This window comes from Symphodus melops (assembly GCF_947650265.1).
Source record: "Symphodus melops genome assembly, chromosome: 20".
NCBI lineage: Eukaryota > Metazoa > Chordata > Actinopteri > Labriformes > Labridae > Symphodus > Symphodus melops.
The window spans coordinates 18630507-18653511 of NC_136710.1; the positions used below are offsets into that span (position 1 = coordinate 18630507).

Consider the following 23005-nt stretch of genomic DNA (forward strand, 5'->3'; position numbering starts at 1 on the left):
TGCAGGAAAGGAGCCCCCTGCAGGCCAGCCTCCCATTAGGTTGGGAACCGGAAGTTCGCCGGTTCAAGTCCCGGTTCGGACCCAAGTAAACAGAAGTTGTTCTGGTAGCTGGAGAGGTGCCAGGGCACTTTTTGAGTACTGCAGAGCAAGGCACCAAACCCCCGGGCGCTCTGGTGCAAAACCAGAATTTCCCTCAGGGATTAATAAAGTATATAAAAAAAATAATAATAAAAAACATGGAGCACACACACACACACACACACACACACACTATAAACACAGTGTCACAGGAAGCTTTGAACCTTTTTTGTTTTAAATATAACAAACGCTAACTCAATTTTCAACTCTCAATTGACAAACTTTTTCATCCCAACATCCTAATTTTCACAAACATACTCAGATTAAAAATGCAGCTTGTTGTTTGTCCCACAGGTCTGCAATGAACGGTGGCTGGGAAGTGTCAAACCAAAACACTTCTGCAAAGTTTGAGAAACATGTTTATATTTTGGTTAACATTTTTACATTTTAGAAAACAAATTGTGTGTGAATTACTTTCACGAGCGGTGACTCAAATGAACGATCCACAGAAGACTTTTTCCCCCTAATAAATATAAAAACACCAGCATCTTTCCGGAAAGGGAATTTAGTGACTGTGTGAGCCTTTAATTAACCTGTTCTGAAGGAAAGACTTTATGTCAACTATCTCAAGTGGGTTTCACAAAACTGACAGAAAATTATTCAATAACCATAAACTCGTTGGCCGAACTGATCCCCTTAGAGTACGTGACCAGTATTATACACACTAGTATAGAGCAGTTCTACAGAGTGTGGCGTCCGTACTTGGATTATATTGGGCCAGACCTTTGGCCATCCTCTTGAAGGGATTCCTGTACTGAATTGTATTGGCAATTGTTATATATGTACTGTAAATCCACCATCTCATATATTTTATGTTTTTGTATTCATTGTATTCAGAGCTGCTGTTTTGTTTTGTTTTGATGCCAGTTGCAGGCACTGTGTTGTGTTGTTTTGTTTGAAATATAAAATTGAAATAAAAAGAAAAATAAATAACCATAAACTCTGTATAACACATTTCTTACAGTCTTTACATCAAAACAAACACACACATTCCCTTTCTGCAGAGATTGTAAATTTGTCTCTGTGATTGTGATAGTGTTTCTCATCTTGTAGAATTCTTTCTAAAAAATGTACATTTGTTTTGTCCTCCGTAAAAGTGTTTTGTTTTTGTCATGTTTTAAATCATTTGAAAAGGTTTACCAAAATGTACATTTGTCTCACGCTTTGTCATTTTGGTTTGTACTTCCCAGCCACCATACTTGTGTTTTGATGTATTTATTCTTTGATTTTTTTAACTGTTGCCTGCAGTACAAGGAGTCACAGACTCTACGCAGTAACGTGTTCTGGCCACAGGAGGGCGCTCTATGCGAACAAATCAGGACCTGCTGACGTTAAAAGAAAGGTGAAGGTGCATCTATTTCTAAACATTTTCCCGTTTCCGGTTTCCTTTGTTGAAAATGTAACCTGAGGAATATGTAAGAGGTCAGTATTGTTTGTTGGTTCTGATGAGGGTTTTTATAGATGTCTGTGTTTGAGTTATTCTGTTTTGTTCTGATGTTGATTTTGTTGTGTGTCACTTCAGTATATACTTCATCAGTGCATGAATAAAGTTAATATAATTTTTTTTTTAAACTTTGTTTCCCAGCTGATATTATGAAATATGTACTGAACCCTCCTCTTCTTCTTATGAAAACTATTACAGAAACTTCTGCTGATACTGATGCCTTCAAGGACCGTTGGAATTCAAAAGTTTTTTTAAGCAATCAAAGACAAAAATAAATCAGGCAGATTTGAAATATGGCTGCTGCTCGACATGAAAGTAACAAATGAAAATCCTTTGAGCAGATAATGAACGTGTGTTTGATTGATGATAACTGTGATGACTAGAAGCTAAATATCTATTTTAATTAATTAAATTAAATGAATTACAATTATTACAATAATGATGATGTGACCTTTTTTGCATGATAAGATAAGAAGATCAACCTTTATGACCCCAAAAGGGGAATGATGGAATTACAGCGACACAAAGAAAAGTAGGTAAGTAGAAAAAGAGAGAAAGACAATAGATGAGATATGAAAGACACGATACGTTACAATATGATTCAGTACGACACGGTATGATGTGATGCAACACATTACAATAAGGTACGTTACAGTACGATAAGATCATTATGATGAGGTACGATACGATGCAGAACGTTACAGTACGATAAGATCATTATGATGAGGTACGATACGATGCAGAACGTTACAGCACGGTACGATTGTCACGATGCGGGACGATAAAGTACGTTAGGTATGATGCAGTATGAGCTTTCAGTCCTTTTCTAATCTTTTGACCACTCAAAGCGTTTTGACACTGCAGGTCACACCTACACATTCACTCACAGACCACAGAGGCCGCTGTGTAAAATGACCAGCAGAAGTTACTCATCCCATTCATATTCATTCACATGCCACCGAGGAAGCAGTGGGAACAACTTGTCTTGCCCAAGGACACATCGGACATGTGGTTGCAGGAGTTGGGGAGCGAATCCCCCGACCTTCTTGAATTTCCCTCGGGATCAATAAAGTATCTATCTATCTATCTATCTATCTATCTATCTATCTATCTATCTATCTATCTATCACTCTCTCTCTCTCTCTCTCTCTCTCTCTCTCTCTCTCTCTCTCTCTCTCCCTCTCTCTCTCCCTCTCTCTATCTATCTATCTATCTATCTATCTATCTATCTATCACTCTCTCTCTCTCTCTCTCTGTCCCTCTCTCTCTCTCTCTCTCTCTCCCTCTCTCTATCTATCTATCTATCTATCTATCTATCTATCACTCTCTCTCTCTCTCTCTCTCTCTCTCTCTCTCTCTCTCTCTCTCTCTCTCTCTCTCTCTCTCTCTCTCTATCTATCTATCTACCAGGTATAAGAGACGAGACCTCGTCCACTGAAAAAGTGCAGTTATATCATGTAATACAATATAATAAATATATGAAACAGTAGATCAAGAAACAATATATTCAGACTCATATTCAGATTCATATGAAGAGAAAGTTTAATAAAGTAAATTAGAGATGAGGTTAGCTTTGCATTCATTCTAAATTAACTATGCTCTTGTAGTTTTAGCAGTCTCGTTCTGCAGAGGGAAACTGTGAGCGCTGACTTAAAAAGATCCATTAAAAAAATGTTTCATCTTTAAGTCGTTTCTAGAAAAGTGGGATTAAATGTGAAATCAAAACCACCTGTTTGCTTTATTTTACAAATTTGCAAAAGGAGATGTAGAGTTAAGTAGTGGAGCAGGCAATAAAGAAGAGACGGTGTGAGGAATCCGCAGACTCTGGAGGTGCATTGAACGCATCACGGCAGTCCTGGATGGGAGGCCCGTGAGTGGGAGGAGGGTTGGCGGTGCGTTCAGTGCAGCGAGGCGGTGCCTGCCCTGCCAGCTCCAGACTGCGGCGGGCAGAGCTGCAACTTACAGAAATGGCGGAGGGGGAGTTGGACGTGGATTCGCTGATTTCCAGGCTTTTAGAGGGTGAGTTTGCGACCCCACTTTCTTTCATTACACTCATACAGCTTGCTGTTTTTTTAGTTCATGGTGTACAGGCCTCGTTTGGAGCTGAGTTAAACAGAAAACAGGCCTGAAGGCTTATCCTGGTGGAGTAAAGGACTACTGTAGTCCCGCCTGTCGATCATAAAAAAGTCACTGACACACCTTCATGAAAGTTACACTCATATCAATGCAGACAATGCAGCGCTTCTTATGCATAGAGATGCGCGTATTCATATTAAATTGGTTAAAGTTGATAGTTTAGAAACTTATCTAAAAGGCATTTATCTTTAAACTATGTGGCATTACCTTTCTATTACATTTATATTGTTGTCATTCTGCTTGCAGTGTGGAAAACAAGCTTGTTTTTCCTCGAGAAAACCCTCGGTGATTAAAACGAGCCTGCCTTTATTCCCTCCATCATTTTTAACAGCAGAGTACACCTGGGTGGGTCGCGAGCTTGTTGATCATAACATCCCCAAAAGTTGTTCTAGCTTTAAAAACAAAGTGAAGTTTGATGGAGAAAGTGTGCCGAATATTTCATCACAATCCTGTGATGTTTTTTATGATGTTAAATAAAAGGCTGTGGTGGAAGTTTGATTGTTTTCCTGCAGTTTGAGTTTAAAATGAGAAGTCTTGAAATGTGATTTGGTGGAAAGTCTTGGATTAAGTGAGATGGCGCTTGTTCGTCTGTTAAGCAGCTGCAGTAGAAGAAAGAGTTGTTGTTGTTCCTTCACCTGTCGTGTTGTGTGTTGGCCAGCGTTTCTAAAAAAAGGGACGTGGACATAAAGGTGAGCCTGTCTGTGCGTCTCTTCACCTTTCATTGAGAGTCTTCAGTAAACACGAGGACAGCCGAGGCTTCAACACTCATGATCGATTGTCCGTCACACACACACACACACAGATTCAGTGTGTTAAAAATCACACACACACACACACACAGGAACAGTTCAGGAGCTCATGCTAATGACGGAGCCCGGTGTGGATAAACATGTCAGTATAACCTAATCCTCGGGAGTGATTGGAGATGGTTACCTAACAGTAACCCGTTTGCACGTCGTGCGCGTGTTGTGAAGCGACGCCGTGGCTCCTTTTCCTGCTTCATATTTGGACGCTTTTTAATGCAGCGACCAGAAAAACCTCAGAGGAGGAAACTGGAGGGGAACCGACCCTAAAGTCTTCCAGATGTAAGCTGTGAATAAACAGCCATGAATTTTCTTTTCACCCACTTTCTCTCTTTCCATCTGCTGCCTGTTTCTGAACATGCAGCTCCTTCTGGGTGTGAAAAACAAGCCGGGCTGCAGACTGAAGGGCTGCAGCTGACATGCTGTTTGTCCAACTTTAGTTTATTTTCATTTGTTGAGGAATATAAAAAACAAATATGACTTCTCAACCTAAATGTAAACATGAATTTAAAAAAAAATCTTCACCAGCACATGAACTTACTGAGCAAACTGTTTTCTACTTCGCTGCATGCTTTTGAAAAGTGTCGAGTCCTGGTTTAGAAAAGTCGCCTGTTTCTGTCACCGTTTCCTAAGGGTGCTTTTTGGTCCGTTTGAAACAAACTTCATCAGATAGTTGGTTTGGTTTCGGGTTGGTGCAAACGCTCAAACGAACTCTGGTCTCGGTTCGCTTCCAAGTGCACCAGAGTGAGGTCCAAAAAAGGGAGTAGCTAACGACCAGAGCTGCAACCGCGACTTGTGGCGTGTGGCTCCGATACACGACATTTTACAGACTTCGGTGTGCTTGACAAAGTGCAGTGTGAAAGCATTAAAAAAAAAAGGCGCCAGTGTTACAACTCCCGCCTTGAACGGCAGCGAGTCCGTCAGACGTCTTAACAAAATCCCAACTGAAATATTTCAATAAAAACGTTGGGTGTGAGAGGCGGTCCGAGGGAGCAGAAACACCTGAGCTGTTTGACCGATAGTTGGTTCGGTTTCGGCCCAAAGATCTGAACTCTGGCAGTGCATTGTGGGTCGAGTTTGACCTCTCGTAAATTTTGTCATGTTCACATTTTCTGAAGCTTAATACAGAGGTGAGCTGCTCTCAGGTTTACTGGTTCTAACTGGTTAGTTTTTCTAACACCGCGCAGTCCCACTAAAACCAACATACAGATGTTTTTATAGCTTTTAATTGGATGACTGTCGTGTCTGTCATCGATCACCTGTTCAAACAGATGTGATCCGATGATGTCACGCTGCTCTCTGTCGACTGTCTGAGACCCGTTTGGATCATAAACACACTCCTGACACGTCTTCTTTATCTTCGTCTGTGCTTCATTTTATTTTAAGACTTGACCTTAAACAACACAAAGACCTGTTTATCTCCAATCAGATGAACCCTTGATATCCCTGACTTAACAGGATTACATCTCCAGCCTGATTTCATCCACTTTACTCCCCGTCCCCGTCCCCCGCCAAACTCAGAACTTCTTTTTTTACTGTAATGAATGAAAGCAGCTTGTTCGTCATGGAGGGCAGGATTTCCTGAACCACTTTAAAATGAGGTGAAATGTCTCACTTTGTCAGGTCCTGGTACGCACACACACACACACACACACACACACGCACACACACACACACACAGCCTCAGCACACATGGAGAGCTCTGTGATCTCTTACTAAATGTCAACAGGCACAGCTGTTCCTGCTGGAAATTCACCTACCCCTTTAGTGACACACACACACACACACACACACACAGGAGGGGGGCGGGGCTTCAGTAATTCAGCAGACTTTCTGTCTAGTTGAACCTCTCCAGTGTCTTTAATGTTGAATGCTGATGGATTAATCAGCCTTACTAATTATTACTAATTGTTAATGAATTAGTAATAGCAGCAATCCACGTTTTAAAATCCTCCAAACGGGTTTTTATTTGATTTGTTCCTTTTTATGCTGCTGAATAAAACCTTTAACTGGTTCATGAGCGTTTTGTAAAAAACAGATTTAACAATCTCTTCATTGATTATTGGAGGATCTTAAAGGAACCTGAAGCCGTGTGTAAGGCCACAGTCTGTGTTAATTGTGACCGTCGGGGTGTTGTTATGTTGTGCGCCTCATTTATGGCGGTTTTAGTCCTCATGAAATGCGGCCGTGTGTTTACACGAGAACGATCCTCTGAGAACGCCGTCGTTTTTTTGGTTTCCTGAAAACGGTCAGAAGTTCAGACGAAAAGCTTTTGATGACAACCAGCTCGGCAGAAAACAACTCAAACTCAAAACGTTTGTGTGGACGGATGATGGAAAGGTGGACATTTTTTTCCAAGTGACCCACAACGACGAAGAGAGCGCTTTCAAAACAAACGTCTGCTGAGAGTCCGCCATCGTTGTCGTCCTGCATGTCGTCGTGTATCTGTGGATTTTAAAAATGAAGTTTTGCTGACAGCATGCTTGTTCATGTTTGTAATTAATTAAATGCTTCTGACTCCGCCCCTTATATGTGATCGTTGTCATAGAAACGGTGGGTTTACATTTGGAGGGGATGACCAGCTTCGTGTGACGTCTTAGCGTGACGTCCTCTAGCTCGGTAAGTGAAGCCAGACCCCGTGAAAGACACCGGGGTACCGGACCTCGGATCGTCTGCATGCAGGCGAACATCATGAGTCGGCTGGAACGTTAAAAACATATTAATGATATTTGTGGAAATGTAAAAAAAAAAAAGTTAACTTCAATGTGGTTAGCCTAGATTTGAAATTCATCAGCTGCAGTGTGATGAACACACACACACACACACACACACACAGTGCCAGGCGTTGTCCAGCCGACAGGCTAAACCTGATCGACTGACAACATGGGTTACAATCACTGGAGCTCCTCGGCGGCCTCAGAGTGAAGCTTTCTTCCCCTCTCTGCTTTCATTTGTCACTCTGAACACGATGACTTGTCACTTGTTGTCTTGTGACCGTCTGAGTCACACGCTAAAGGTAAGCAGCACAAAGAGTGCACACAAACTTTGAAGAGTCATTTGTCTGTGTGTCTGGTTTAAAGTGGCATGACGTGTGTGTGTGTGTGTGTGTTTGTGCCAGTTAAACCTCTCTGGAAGATCACATGAAGTTATTGATGGTTGATGGTAACACACTGCTTCACATTGGGACTAACTCTCACATCATGAGCCCGTTTGGCTGGGAGAGTTACAGCATTACTCTATCACCATGGTAACATGAACATGATAATCACAGTCGAGCCGCATCGGTCGTGTGTTCGCTAGGAAACTCTTGTGCTTGTAGTTAAAAGGAGAATATCAGGTCAAGTTACACTGTAGCTTCAGTGTTTAGCCAGCTCTGCGTGTGGTGGACATTGTAGCTTCAGTGTTTAGCCAGCTCTGCATGTGGTGGACACTGTAGCTTCAGTGTTTAGCCAGCTCTGCATGTGGTGGACACTGTAGCTTCAGTGTTTAGCCAGCTCTGCATGTGGTGGACACTGTAGCTTCAGTGTTTAGCCAGCTCTGCATGTGGTGGACACTGTAGCTTCAGTGTTTAGCCAGCTCTGCATGTGGTGGACATTGTAGCTTCAGTGTTTAGCCAGCTCTGCATGTGGTGGACACTGTAGCTTCAGTGTTTAGCCAGCTCTGCATGGGTCTGTAAAGCTTTCTGCGTTCTAACCTCTCTCCATGTTTCAAAAGCATCTCCAACATTGATCCTAGTTTGAGCAGCTTTCTGCTGCTGGAGCTTATTAGAAACATGCAGAGGCTTTTTAGCTCGGGTACAATCACTTCTATCTGAAGCAGTTCCACTGCCCGCTTCCATCGCTGCAACACCTGTTCACCTGATAACTGCTCTCATATCTGGCAAACCCAGGGGCGTCCAAAACGCCCTTCAAAGCCCCGCCTACCTTCTCTGGTCCAATCAAATCCAGAGCATTACATCGAAGTATCATGACATGACTGTTCTGTGTCGAGAAGGTTTTCTAAAGGAGACGGAGAAGAAAACAAACGGATACAGTCATAGGCTCACCTGACTGCACATTCAAATAAACTCACTCAAACTCTCTGTAGCTTGTTTCAGATTTCACCGCAGATCGAATATTCTTAAAGACGTGTTCAGCTGGCGTTGCTCGTTTCACATTATTGCAAAAACAAAAATGCATCCAATCAGCAGCGCTCCCTCCCTGCATGTTTGTGTACGCTCTCCTGAACCAGCAGAGTGTTTTTCTCTCCTCTATTACAGACCCTACTTCTGCTGCTCATTACTTTTTACTGCTGCACTTCAGCGGGCTGCCGTTAAGCAGCTATTGGAGGCTCCCAGCTTTCCCAGCAGCCCCATGCTAAGCCCACGCTGGTCTGGGCTGCAGCGACAACAGGCCCTCTGTCTGGTCTGCCAGCACAGGTGGCACCGGAGGTTTTTACGCGGCACAATCAACTGCTCGGCTGTAAACATGCGCCAGAGAGAGAGAGAGAGAGAGAGAGGGAGAGAGAGAGAGAGGGAGAGAGAGACAGAGAGAGAGAGAGAGAGAGAGAGAGAGGGAGAGAGAGAGAGAGGGAGAGAGACAGAGAGAGAGAGAGAGAATGGAAGGTTGAATGTAGGAGCTGTTTTCTCTGTTTAGTTTTTGTCTCTCATGAAGAGCTTTTTTTTGGACTTCTCAAATATTAAATATTTTATCATGTGTAAGGAAACGTAAGCTCGTTATAAATATCCTGTGGAGTGATCGTCTGCTGAAAAAATATCCACAAAATATTTTTCTGTTTCTGGAAGTTTATTTATTAGTTCAAAGTTTTAAATTCTCTTTTTTTTTTGTTCAGCTTCTTTTTGCTGCGTTTTTATCCACCTCTGCTCTCTTCCTACACAAAACATCCTGTCTCCGCTCCTCCTGTATTTATGTGTCGGGTTTGTTCTTTTTTTAGTCCTCAGTCTGTTTTGTACACAAGTTGAACACCCAGGATTTCCTTTTGCAGAACAGCAGGTGAGCCATGCTGAGCCTGCTGCAGGTACTGACTTTAAATAAAAACACTTCATCGATGATCATCTGCTTACATGAACATGCAGCGCCAACAGGGCTGTCATGATACAAACATTTTAAACTTTAATATTTAGTAGAAATAAAACCTTTCAGTTCAAACAGCAGAAGTCCCAGGTTCTAAATGTTGGGATTATTATTACCTGTAATTTACAAATCTTTATTTCTCACTGTCTCAGCTGCAGTGTGTAAATTTTACAAACATTTTACTTCATGTTTATTTCGGTGTTTTTGTGCACTGCAGCAAACAAAAAAAACAAACAGCTGAAGATTGATGTTTAAGATGTTTTTTGTACATTTTTGTGACTTTTCAACACAGTGGGTCGTTCAAAGAACTCAGACTGAACATGTTGTGAAACGTGTGCTGACAAAAAGACGACCTTCGTCGCCAGATGTTATGCAGTTATGACCTCTTCCTGAAGCCTCTCAACAAATCACTCGAGTCACTGAATCAATATCAGCATCATGCAACAAGTCGCCCACTAACGGCTCGTGTTGACAACCATGGGGTCATGAGATGGTGAGAAGGGCGTCCAGAAACATACACAGATCAATAATAACAGATCTGGTCCATTATTATAAATACAACATTAGTTTAAGAGATTACAGGTGTTCTTCTTGTGCGATGACTAAAATAATGTTTCTCTGCTCCTGTTCTGATGACACTCTTTGGAGGTTTTAACCACTTCAATGGGGCTTCCTATTGGCTGGCACCTTTATTTTGGAGGGTCGCCGGTTGAAAAGATTGGGAACCCCTGATCTAGGACTCTTTGATTTTTGGGGTTCAGACTTTGGTCACGCCTAATTGAATTTCTGGACAGCAGAGAGAAAATGAATGACGATGAATGACGAGGGCTAAAAAGTCGTTTTCAAGCAGCGCAGGTCGATTAAAGTCACGCGACTTGTAGAATAAGCTAACATTAGCCACCAAGTAAACTGCAGGGTGAGTAAAAGGATTATCTCTAAAGGTACCGTCTTGCTTTAATAGCTTGTGCATTAATGTGTCCCAAAAGCTTTAAAAGATGTTGGATTTGCTCTGGTAAGTTTTTTGGCACGTGAGTGCTGGAGTTTTTTTTCTGGAGTTCCTGGAAGACAGATATCACAGGAAAAAGAATATCAATCAGTGAAATATCATTAAAGAAACCATTCTGGATGTAAGGCTTTGTTGTGCTCGTTCCGTCTCCTTGTTTTCGTCGGACACGGAGGACTTGCGGTGTTGTTGCGTGGCGCTCAGGCTGCTGGCGTGGCGCTCTGTTATGGAAACAACAATTGCGGAGCCTGTGTGGCGGGGGAGCGTTCACCCCCTGGCACCAAACATGGCACAGATCTCACCCTGGCTTTTCAGCTGCCCAGCTATGCTTTCCAATAAAAGCCTCCCTCCCCCTCTCCTTCCATTCACCCCCCCGCTCTCTCTCTCTCTCCCGACATTTCTCTCATTTTCGCCTTTCTTTCACTCCCACTTTCTCTCCCTGTACCCATGCCTCCTCTTGTTTACTTCTCCCCCGGTCTCTCCTCTCAATTTCAGCCTTTCTTTCGCCCCACAAAGACGCTCATTCAGCCAGGGCACTCGGAGGCGAACAAAACGTCCTCTGAAAATGCAAAAGCCTGCACAGAAAATGCCACTGCAGACGGGACTTCTGTGTTAATATTCGCTCCTCGCCGGAGTTACTTTGTGTTTCTCCTTCTCTGAGAGGGTCACTGTTTTTTTCCACCGGCCCTGTGTGGGAGAGGGTTAGACGGAGGAGTGGAGGGGAGCGTCTGGCCTCGTGCCCAGTTGGAAAGAAGAGAGAATGGAGGTGGAGAGCTAAAAAAGGTCCGACTGACGAGGCATCTTTACCGGAGCTGTTGGGTGCAGCAGAGTCTAAAAACATGTCGAGTCATACCTGCTAGAAAACTCAAAGGCTGGACTTGAGCTAGTTCTGTACAAGCTGAAGTTCCTTTGGGTATTTGTTTGGCAAGAAAAGAAAAAAGGAAATATGAACATTTGCCAGTCTCCTCGTTTCAACTTTGAAATACGCTGCTCTTCTGTCCCGCCGCTTTCACGCAGAGCAGACAGCCGTTATTACTCCACAAATAAAACATCTGACGCTCACTGCGCACATCGGCTACCAAAGTTAGCCGCTATCTGTTGAATGTAGCCGTTAGCATCAAGCAGCTAAAGAGCCAGGTACGTTCGTTACGGGTTGGTGGAGACCAAAACAAAGCTACAGCTCACTCTGGTATTCAGTGTCTCACTTTTTCAGAACATACATATTTTCAACAAGCGACCAAAGTAAAGAGAGTTGATCTAGAGCGACAACATCGCGGTTTTATTATGGTCTTGATTGCACAAAATGACTCGTTCAAAAGGAAGGAAAACTTTAGTTGTGATAAATTGTCTTTTGGTTTGCTGGGCGTGGCTCGCGTTAGCTAGTGCTAGCTAGCACCGCCATGCTTCGGCCTTCGATCGAGCGCTGAATGTGATTCTGCAACTTTTAACCTGACACAGCCTACTCGCAACTTCATCTCCATTTTCTAGATCACAACACTCCCAGTCCACGCGAGTGAGCTAAATCCAGTTTAAACAACTTTAGCCCACGAGCTAAGAAGATGATTTAGTCGACGACACAAGCACAGTCATCTTTCTGTTTTAAGGGATCTTTGAAACATCTAATTATAAATTCTGGAGGGCAGCACGAGCTGACATATTTTTACTCTGTGCATCTACAGTTACCATCCGTGGTATTCTTTGCTGGCCACACGTATGAAGCATCAACCTGGATCTTTTTTTAAAAAGGCCCGCAGTCATCGGCACCACGAGTGTGCAGCCCTGTGAAACGTTTCCTCCTCGTGTCAAACTGTGTCTGAGTGTGTTCAAGTCGATCTCCACTCGACTCTCTAAAGGTCTCAGTCTCGTCTTGGAGTCGAAATCATTTTTGCTCGCTCTCGTCTCGTGTTCGGGATTTTAAATCGAGACTGATCAAGACCATCGCTGAAAGGCTAATTTTCCTCGCCATGTGATCAGGGATGAAAACACGCCGTTTCTAAAAGAGCAAATTATTTAAATTGATTTGTAGTTTGATTATTTTTACCACGGTTAAGGCCGAGACTTTCTAAGAGACGAGGACGTCCACTGCACATGAGATATTCATGATCTTGCCTCCATCCCTTCAGATCTTGGTCTTGATTTGGTCTCGGGTGGGTCTTGGTCTCTTTCTGGATCTTGTTTGCCTCTTTAAGAACCTCTCAAGGTAGAAGAACTAGTTGACAGTAAATACACTAAACCTCAGCACAAATAAAGTGATGTCGAGCTTTTTGTTGTAAACCACAAACAAACAAAAAGACACTGTTCACCACTAGACAGCTAAATAAATTGCTGGTGTGAGTCAGCCGTGTTTCGTCGTGGCCCATGATGTCACCCCGTGTTGTCTCGTTGATGTGAACGCTCTGACGTCGCCTCCTGCCCGGTTCAGCTTGACAGCCGATTCATTGTGAAGCTCCTCTCCCCCGACGGAGCGCTGGCCTCCGACTCGTTCCCTTCCAGCGCTCCCTCTTTGTCCCCGCAGAGTAGCTCCACTTCCTCCTTCCTCTGTACAGTAACGCCCTTATATGGTAATGCCTTCAAGAAGCAATCTGTGTGCGTACTTCACTTATCTTTCCCTCGGTCTCTTTGGCTTTAACACGCACGATGCTCAGCTAACTCTGCTCCTTTTAAATACATGAAAAGCTGACCTGCTTGACCCTGAAGAGTAAGCAGCCAGTGAAGCAGAAAAGATGAAGACTTACAGACTTCTTTAAGACAATGACTTAGGATCTGTTATTCCAGTTTAAAGGTTGAACATTTCTTTAACTTCTTTGAGAGTGGATGGAAGTTATTTGTCTCAATTTTAGGAAAAGACACTCGTGAACTGCTTCACGTCCTCGGATAGCTCCGGCCTGTTTCTACTTCTCGTTCTGTCGTCTTAAGTCAGCTGGAAAATAAATGAGTTCAATTGTGTGTCAGCTGCGTGTTGCGTAACTCTGCTGTGCAGAATAGTACAAGAGATCCGAGAAAATATTTGCTGGATTGCTTCAGGCGGCTGGAGCTGAGTTAACGCCAACACTGGCTCACTCGTGACGACAAAGTGAAACCAAACCAAGAGCAGGAAGCAGCGTATCCCTAACCCACAGAAAGGTGTTCCTTCTCTCTTTAAAAGTGTACATGAACTAATGCTGCGTTCATGGGGAGTCGGACACATCGGAAAAAGGATGAGGACAAACAGCTCACAGCGTCACACCGAAAAAGTTCGAAGCAGCTCAGCTTGCAGTCCCTGAATCCTTAAAAGGTGCTGCAGAGACACTTTGTTGGTTTCTAATGTGACTGAAAGTGATCAGACCTGAGTCAAGTCTGTGAAAGGTGCTTTATAAATAAAGCTGCTGGGATTATTTTAGGACTTAAAATGACCTTTTGTTTGTTTTGAAGAGGAGGAGGCGTCCTCTGCAGACGATTCAGCTCCAAGAAAGAAACCAGGGGAGTTGATCATTTTAGAGTTACATTTCTCTGTGTACAACAAGCGGCAACTTCTGGTCTAAAAAAATAAAGCGAATCTAAATCGTGCAGTTCATTGAACGTCAGGAACACCAGAAGTCCGTCACACAGCACAGACAACAAAAAAAGACACATTTACAGAAATTTACGGATAAATAAACATGTTCATCGCCTGGTACAAAAAAAAACAAAAGAGTTGTCGTCATCGCTGGCACACACTGTACGGGGTTTAGCGCGTAGCTGACATGTCTGAAAGTTAGACTGCATTTCCAACATGGCGGCTGCTGCTGATGAGCCTCCAGCGCCCCCTGCAGGAACAGACGGCTGACCTCACTCATTAATATTAACAGACTATGTTGGACAAATAGTCAAAGATTAGTCTGATTGCTCTTCTTCTTTCTTGTGTCTTTAAAATATTCTCGGTTCTCCAGAGCGGGAACTTGTTCACTCTAAAGTGAGTCTGAGTGAAGTATTGGACTGTTGGACACATTTAGTTGGTGGAGGTTATAAAGTTTTAAGGTGAGACAATATAATGAAGATCAATTCAAATGAATGAACCATGCAGTTCCCAGTGTGGGCCTTAACAGTAAATGGTGTAATGGAGCTAAGAGCAGGTGAAGCAGTAGTTTCTGTTCAACCTGTTTGATTGTTGTGTTTTCTCTTTGCATGCTGAAGTTTCCTGTTAGTCACGTTTTATAGACTGAAACACCAGAACATTAATTTCTTTTTTCTTTTTTTTGTGGTCTCGCGTGTTGTTGCGTATCACCGAGCCCAGTGTAGAGCTCCACACAGTCAGAGCTGCTCAGGTCGTACGGGTCTGTGAGCTGACTGGAATGTAAAAGCCGCACTGGGAGGGAGAGCGGACAGATCTGTCCTCTGACGTCAGCACAGTTCACTGACAAGGCCGAGGAGGAGGAGGACCCCCGGGGGGGTTCAGGCTCAGCTAAGACTGCAACTAAGGGATAAAAAGATAAAAAAAAGAAAAAGAAGAAGGAAGTCTAGGAAAGGGAACTTTAGTCTGAGAGACCCGCGGCAGGGATCTCCTCTGCTCCAAAGAGATCAGACTGTGAGCAAACACAAAGTGAAAGGCTTCGACGGGGAGGCAGACGAACCGGACCAGATTAGGTGAGACGACCTGGAACGTGGCGCTAATCTTGTAAAGAAGTTAGGAAGTACGAGGTGAACGTCACTTTTCAGACGAGACATGACGTGAGGAAGAATCAGAAAGGCCTTCATTTTTACTTTCACTACTGATGAAAATAAGAGACGACTGATTAAGCGGCGCTCTTCGTTCTGCTGTTTGGACGGAATCACAGCGTTTCATACTTCATCCAGCAAATAAAAACAATTTTGACACTTTTTCAATTCCATGAAATCAGATACAGAGGCCGTTATTTCTGAAAACTGACACTTTCAAAATCACACAAAATGAAAATCATGTTTTCAGACTAAGCTGTTCCTCCGGTACCCAAGCTTTAACTGAGATTTAAATTGAGTTTTCCACATGGTGAAATAAAAACATTCTGCAGACATCCCTGGCCTTAAGTCTCTGCTTCGTTTCAAACCACAGGCTGGATCAAACATGGACGCACTCTCAGGATCCTCAACCTGAAGAGGTGTGTTGGCGGTCACCGTATTAGAAGTGCTGACTCCACCCATCTTTAAATCAATAGTAAGAGAAGGTGGAGTCAAGGTGGATACAATATGCTCACTTATCAGTCAGCTCCACCTAAGGACGTATTATAGAATAGATGCATCACTGGAGGCGGAGCTAAGTTCAGTCCTATGAAAGCTGCTCAGTGGCGCTCATAATGCAGAACCGGATCTTCTGCGTTACTGGGCCAATCAAACTTTAGTTCACTTTGATCTGTGTTCATTATGTGGACAAAATATGTAGCAGAGAGAACTCCCATGATTCCCCGCCAGCCTCGATGTTGTGTTTTTGTTTTGAGCGAGAGCCCCCTGGTGGTGGAATTCACAAACTGTGCATTTAAAGACGTCTCTTTGCCAACGTTAGCTTACTGGTAAAAGTATTTTTGGGCCAACTGGTCATCATGGGATGTTTGGCCACCATGTAAAATAGGCCTCAACAGTCAGCGTACTTCCTGGGGGCGTGACCCTGATTATGAACAACCCTGAGGTCTTACTATGACCACAATGGTTGACTGATTATAAAAGATTAACCCTTGTAAAGTGTGCTGAACATATGGACCAACATGTTTATTCGTGCTGTAACGTTTCAATATGGGATTCCTTTGCTTTTGCAGCCAGCCTCAAGTGGACACAGGAGGTACTGCAGTTTTTTGTTTGTTTTTTTTGCACTTTTGCATTGGCTTCATTTTTCAGAACTGAAGATTGACTCTTGACATGGCTCACATACAAACTTTAAGGAGTGAAGCACATATGTGAAAGGGGTCTAAGCCTGATTGGTTAAAAGACGAGAACACAAACTGGAAACTTCAAATCCTGAATCATATTAATGTTTCAAAAGTCACCTGCTGAGCATTTTCACTCAGAAATCTGTGAAACTTTTTACTATTAATTAACTGACTGATTGTTTCACTGTTCTCTGTATTTCTGTGTGTGTGTGTGTGTAAGCCTCTGTTGTCACATCGACTACATGTTAGTATGCAGAGCTTGGGTTGGCGGAGATGCCACTTTATCAGAAAATCAGCCCCCTTCTCCTCGAGAGAAGAAAAAAAAAACACCATCCCGCTCAACAACACCTTGCAGGCCGGAAAATTAGTCTAGCTGGGTTGCCATGGTGACGGGATGTGGGTACCACCTCCTGTTCTCTCCCTTCTGGTACGTCTCAGTCTTTCTCTTGAGTGGGGAAGCTGCAGTGCGGAGGTGACAGAGTAAAAAATGCTGGGATACCTCCTACGAAAAATCCTGTGTGTGTGTGTGTGTGTGTGTGTGTGTGTGTTCCCAACTTAACCAGAAGGCGAAAGAGGATCCTCTCAGACAAGTGAGACTAGTGCTGCTTGTTATGATGTTTATTCCCATGTGTATGTGTGTGTCCTATATCAGGCCTCCCTCCCTGTCAGCTGAGCCGGCACAGACCTGCAAACGAGTCATTGCTGACCTGAAGGGGAGGGGTGTGAAATCACTTTACACACACACACACACACACACACACTTCAGTGGACACTCCTGGCTTAGGCACCGTGCTTTCAAGACCATTAGTACAACGTGTTCATGTTTCTGAACCTCAGCAGGACATAATGGACTCTTTAAAAAAAACCTTCCATGTGATTGGCTCGTGATATTTTGTTTTTTTATTTGAACCTTTGCACGCTCTAAATATAGCAGCAGGTGTGTGATCGCAGGTCGTGTTTGGCTGCTGCAGACGAGACAGGACTGTTTACACACACACACACACACACACGCTTGTCATGCGTGCACAGCGGCGTGGAGTCACCTGGAGCACAAACTCCTCGTCTTGTTTGATTGGCTGATGACGTGGCGATTGAAGCCTGCTAGGATTCCCGTCATGTCGCCGCGCGGTGTCGTCTGACAGCAGCAGTCTGAGTCAGCGCTGGCCCTCTCGTGTGGTGACGCGCTGCTGTTCATCTGAGCACACTGGCAGAATGTGGGACAAACACTGCAGGGAACGTTGAAAAACTCAAATCCCCGAAGCAGATTCACGGTGTTGTTGTCGCCGCTGGTTCGGATGAATCAGCTTGAAAGGAGGGCTGACAGAAATGCCCGACCAGCAGGAGTGTTGTTCATGAATACTGCAAACTTTTCCACTTTGCAACCTGACCACTCTGCAAGTACTCAAGCTCAGTTTCCTGATGTGCAGAAAACTTTGTCAGTTCGATGGCGGTTCTTTAAAACGTGTTCTTGTACGTTTTGCTCTCTGCAGGTTTTTCATGCTGTCACAGCTTCTTTCTGGGGACGAGGTGCTGAGCCGTCCTGTATTGGTTCTGTGTGTTTGAAGTGAATCAGGCCGACCTGTCTTCATCAGGGTTGTGTCTGGTTCCTTTATTTAAAACAATGTAGGGTGACCTTCATGATCTGTTTACTTCCAGGCTAACTGTATCTTATCTGCGAATAACCTCCTAAACTCTGTTAAAACATCTTCATATGAACATACTGTAAATATCCATACAGTAAAGTACAACTGTTGATATTTTAGAAATACTTTTTTCATTGTTAATTCATTATGAAGGAGTTGCATTGGATGAGATTGTGAGCTGCACGCTGCCTTTACAGGGTGGGACGTTTAGGACCCCCTCGAAAACAAGATGGTACATCTCAAGGGGCTTAACCTTGACAAATAAAATACAAATACAGATTAAAAAAATGAACAAATGGAAAAAAGAAATTTCAATATAATCGCAAAATGTTAAAAAAATCGCAATAGAAAGGTTTCGTGTCTCATGATGAGGTCGTATCCTGGGGCCTCTGGTGATCCCGCCCCTACTCCACAGCGATAGGTTGTATTCTGTAGCCGGATGAAAGCGTACATTTAAGACGGCAAACCATCCCGACTGAAAGTGATGCGACCAAGTCAGCAGGCGAGGAAACATCGGATACAAACTCAAGCAGTGGGCTTTTTAAAGTTCTGCCGTTGTGTGTTGATCATATCGGGGAGATATTAAAAAATATTGTGCGTTTTATTTGACTTTAGTGACATGAATGAATCTCTTTCTGCTGAAGGTTAAACTGGATTTGAAAAAGTTGCACCAGAGAAATAGAATGAATCAACAACGCGAGGTGTGTTCATTTAAATCTCCAACGTGCGTTCAATGGAAGGATTCAAACCCTTCACTTCGATCTACGGCCGCTTGTCATGTCACCACGACAACCCCCTCCACCCCTCCTCTTTCCCTCTGTTACACAACAGGAAGTGTTTATAAAACCCAACATCAACCGTACACACACACTTTTCCATCCTCTGCCAGTCGGGCTAATCAGACAGGAAATGTCCGAGAGACGACCAATTTATGTCTGAAAATGTCTGAAAATAAAACCGCACGTTTTCCTCACGACGCGTCTCTTTCCTCTTCTGCAGTGCGAGGATGTCGCCCTGGGAAGATCGTCCAGATGACGGAGGCGGAGGTTCGTGGCCTCTGTATCAAATCCCGGGAGATCTTCCTCAGTCAGCCGATCCTTCTGGAGCTGGAGGCTCCGCTCAAAATCTGCGGTCAGTACGCTAACCTCCCTCTCATCCACTTCCCTTTCTTCATGACCTCCCGCTCCTCACTCGTCACCTCCTCTCCCTCCCAGGTGATATCCACGGACAGTACACAGACCTGCTGAGGCTCTTCGAGTACGGCGGCTTCCCTCCGGAGGCTAACTACCTGTTCCTGGGCGACTACGTGGACAGAGGGAAGCAGTCTCTGGAGACCATCTGCCTGCTGCTGGCCTACAAGATCAAATACCCCGAGAACTTCTTCCTGCTCAGGGGCAACCACGAGTGTGCCTCCATCAACCGCATCTACGGCTTCTACGACGAGTGTGAGTCTCTCTGCGCTCTCATTGGGCGATAGCTTTGAGGTTAGCGCCCCGTGTACTGAGTCCTCCAGGCGGGGGAGGCCCAGGATCGAATCCGGCCTGTGGATAATTTATGCCACATCCAGAATTATTGAACTGTTGATTATTAGTCTGTGACGTTTTCTGGAGCTGAGTTTCTGATCGGAGTGAGCCATCTCGCACGCGTGCAATCTCCGCTGAGAGTTTCGTTTGCAAAACTGTCAGGAAAACCAAACATAGCATCATTAGGGCTGCAGATGCAACGCCATCCCGTCCTCGAACATCTCACCTCTGAGAGCGTTTCACCCTCGACGCTGTGTTTCCTGCTTTAATCCAGCAGAGAGCAGCCAGCTGGATGACAAGGCGCTCTTTTCCAAATGTTTGATAATCCCCCGTGTTTTAGCGACAATCCTTTGCTGGGGTTAAAAACAAAAACAATCTCAAATATAAAACATGCAGTAAAAAGTGACATGTCGGTCATACAGCGGCCGTAGAGTCCCGACCGGGTGAACGAGCTGTCACAACGTCTCTTCCTGAAAGGAGACAGAAGGTTTTAAAAGCCGAGCAGAAACGCTGCCCGTTTCAGTGTTTCTCATCCTGAGACTACAAATCGTTAGCTTACAAAAGACACGTTATTTGTTTGAAACGAGCCTGAAGTTTCGGCCTCATATGTCTGGTATGTTTGAATTTGACTCTCTGTTGATTCTGCAGGTAAACGCAGATTCAACATCAAGCTGTGGAAAACGTTCACGGATTGCTTCAACTGCCTGCCCATCGCCGCCATCGTGGACGAGAAGATCTTCTGCTGTCACGGAGGTATTCACGTCCACTCCATCAGTGTCCTTCCTCACGAGCTTCAGTCTGATGATAATGAAATAAAACAAGCCGCGACCTTTGTGGCCGACTGTCAGTTCTTTTGCTTTCACTGATCCGACGGGAGGAAAGTGGGTCAGAATAAGTCGGCGGGTGAAATCGTCCACGGACGCAGGAGGATTTAGAAAAGAGATTAACGAGCTGATGTGTCGTCTGCAGGTCTCTCTCCTGACCTGCAGTCTATGGAGCAGATCAGACGCATCATGAGACCCACAGACGTGCCCGACACGGGTAGGTCAGCATGCACGCACGCACACGCACGCACGCACGCATACACACACACACACACACACACGCACACACACACACACACACACACACACACGCACGCATACACACACACACACACACACATATTGAAGTATACATTTAGAAACTTTGCAGCATTTTGTTGTTTATGTATTTTACTCGTCTAATGAATACGACCGATGAGCCGTTTGAACGCTACATTTAAAATAAATTCTGCATTTTTGCCGTTTTCAGGCAGAATGATCAAAAAGAAAAATTATTTAACTTTCCAACAAGTAACGTTTGCTGCTTTTCTGTATCACTTATAAAAATGTAAAGTATTTGGAACTTTACGTTTTCTTCACTAAAAGTTACTGTAGTTTATTTTAATCTTTCTTTATCTTCTATTTTATATATTGTTAATTGCTTCTCATATTGTATTTTATTTAAGTACTTGTTTTTTAAAGACAAATTCCTCGAAAAAAATAAAATTAAATAAAAAAAATTAAATATATATATATATATATATATAAACAATCCAGAATAAATCCAATCCTTAGCTGCAGCCCTCGTTGAAACATTTCCGTCGTGATTCCGGTTTCATCCAAACAGTTGGAGCTCTCTGTCTTGTGGTTTTTCATGCTTACTGTAACAGTTCAGGGATCAAAACAAATCCACCGTCTGTTTCCATCAAACTTCTCAGAGCAGGAAATCGACCGTAACGGGCCAAAAAAAAGTTCCCAGAGTGACGCAGACCTGTTTCTACTTTTAGCCCTGAGGGTGAACTGGACGTTTCTTAACTTAGAAATGACTCCTCCTCCTCCTCCTCCTCCTCCTCCTCCTCCTCCACCTGAGCAGCATCTCCTGCTCTCCTGAACATCATCAGAGACACTGTGAGGGAGGACAGATGTGTTTATACGACAGTCCGAAGACGCTGCAGCTCCAGAGCTCGAGCTGGGTTTAAGCTCTGTCGTCACATAAAAGCTTTGTTGTTGTGTAAAAATGAAGCGGTGGATGAGGGAGCTTTTTGCCCCTCTTCACTGGACCGGGTCGCTCTTCTCCTTATAAGGTCGTCCGTGTTCAGACTCTCTCTCAGCTCCTCTTATGGTCTTTCACGGAGGCTCGGGGTGTCTGGATGTGAACAACGTCTGTATATATATATATCTACACGGTCAGCATTGTGTTTGAATGTGTGGCGTTATGTAAATATAGTGCGAGTACTTCTTCCTCACTGCGTCTTTGAGCATTGAGCGTGTTTCCTCCTGCAGGCCTCCTGTGTGATCTGCTGTGGTCGGACCCAGACAAAGACGTGCAGGGCTGGGGAGAAAACGACCGCGGCGTCTCATTCACATTCGGGGCCGATGTGGTCAGCAAGTTTCTCAACCGCCACGACCTGGACCTCATCTGCAGGGCCCACCAGGTACGGAAACCCCCCCCCCCTCAACATCCTGGATATTAATGATTTAAATGTCGTGCTTTATTATAGTTTGACTCCCAAAAACAATTTGGATTTGGAAAAATTCTGCCCAGTGAAATCCAACAGATTATCAGAAACTTCTCGACTCATTATGAAGCGTTAAAAGTTTCCCTCTGGCGCCCCCAGGTGGTTGAAGACGGTTATGAGTTCTTTGCCAAGCGGCAGCTGGTGACTCTGTTCTCGGCTCCAAACTACTGCGGAGAGTTCGACAACGCTGGAGGCATGATGAGCGTGGACGAAACCCTGATGTGCTCCTTCCAGGTACACGGATTAGAGACCTTAGAGGCGAACGGTAGAATAAAATCTGAACTTTTTAATTCTGCGATTTTTAATCAATTCTGTGTTTTTGTGGACCTTTCTGAAGATCCTGAAGCCATCTGAGAAGAAAGCGAAGTACCAGTATGGAGGGATGAACGCGGGTCGGCCCGTCACCCCGCCTCGCACAGCCCAAACTCCAAAGAAACGATGAAGACAAACGGAGGGAGGAAGAGACGCAGAGAGAGAGAGAAGGGGGGGATCTTTTCACTACACAAAATAAACGAGAGCTACACTTCTCAGAGGAGAAAACAAACGCACCCAAAACCCGTCTTTCAGATTTCACTTCTATCTCTGAACCGCCGCCACACTTCTCCCTCAGTTCTCCTCTGCTCCTCCGGTGTAACATTTTGAAAAAGAAAACAAGTCCAAGGAGGTGTCATTCAGTAGCATATCAGAGTGTTTTCTGCTTCTTTTCTTTTTTTTCCTTCTTGACAACAGAATGACAGCTAGTTTAGTTGACCACTTCCCCTCACTCCCCCCGCCTGTCTGTACGGGCACAACAGGTATTACTGACGACTGCTGGGTTTTCAATAAATAATACGAGAAATTAATCCA

At 44.1% G+C, this 23005-nt stretch overlaps 1 protein-coding gene across 1 annotated transcript; it reads left to right on the top strand.

Annotated features, from left to right (window-relative positions):
- The first annotated feature begins 3439 nt into the window (after positions 1–3439).
- LOC306841232 (serine/threonine-protein phosphatase PP1-beta catalytic subunit) lies at positions 3440–23005 on the top strand. The gene is made up of 8 exons (XM_079371012.1): positions 3440–3601; positions 19094–19225; positions 19309–19539; positions 20266–20370; positions 20587–20658; positions 21924–22075; positions 22259–22393; positions 22497–23005. The coding sequence occupies exons 1-8, from the start codon at positions 3550–3552 to the stop codon at positions 22599–22601; spliced, it is 984 nt and encodes a 327-aa protein (XP_079227138.1). The 5' UTR covers positions 3440–3549; the 3' UTR covers positions 22602–23005.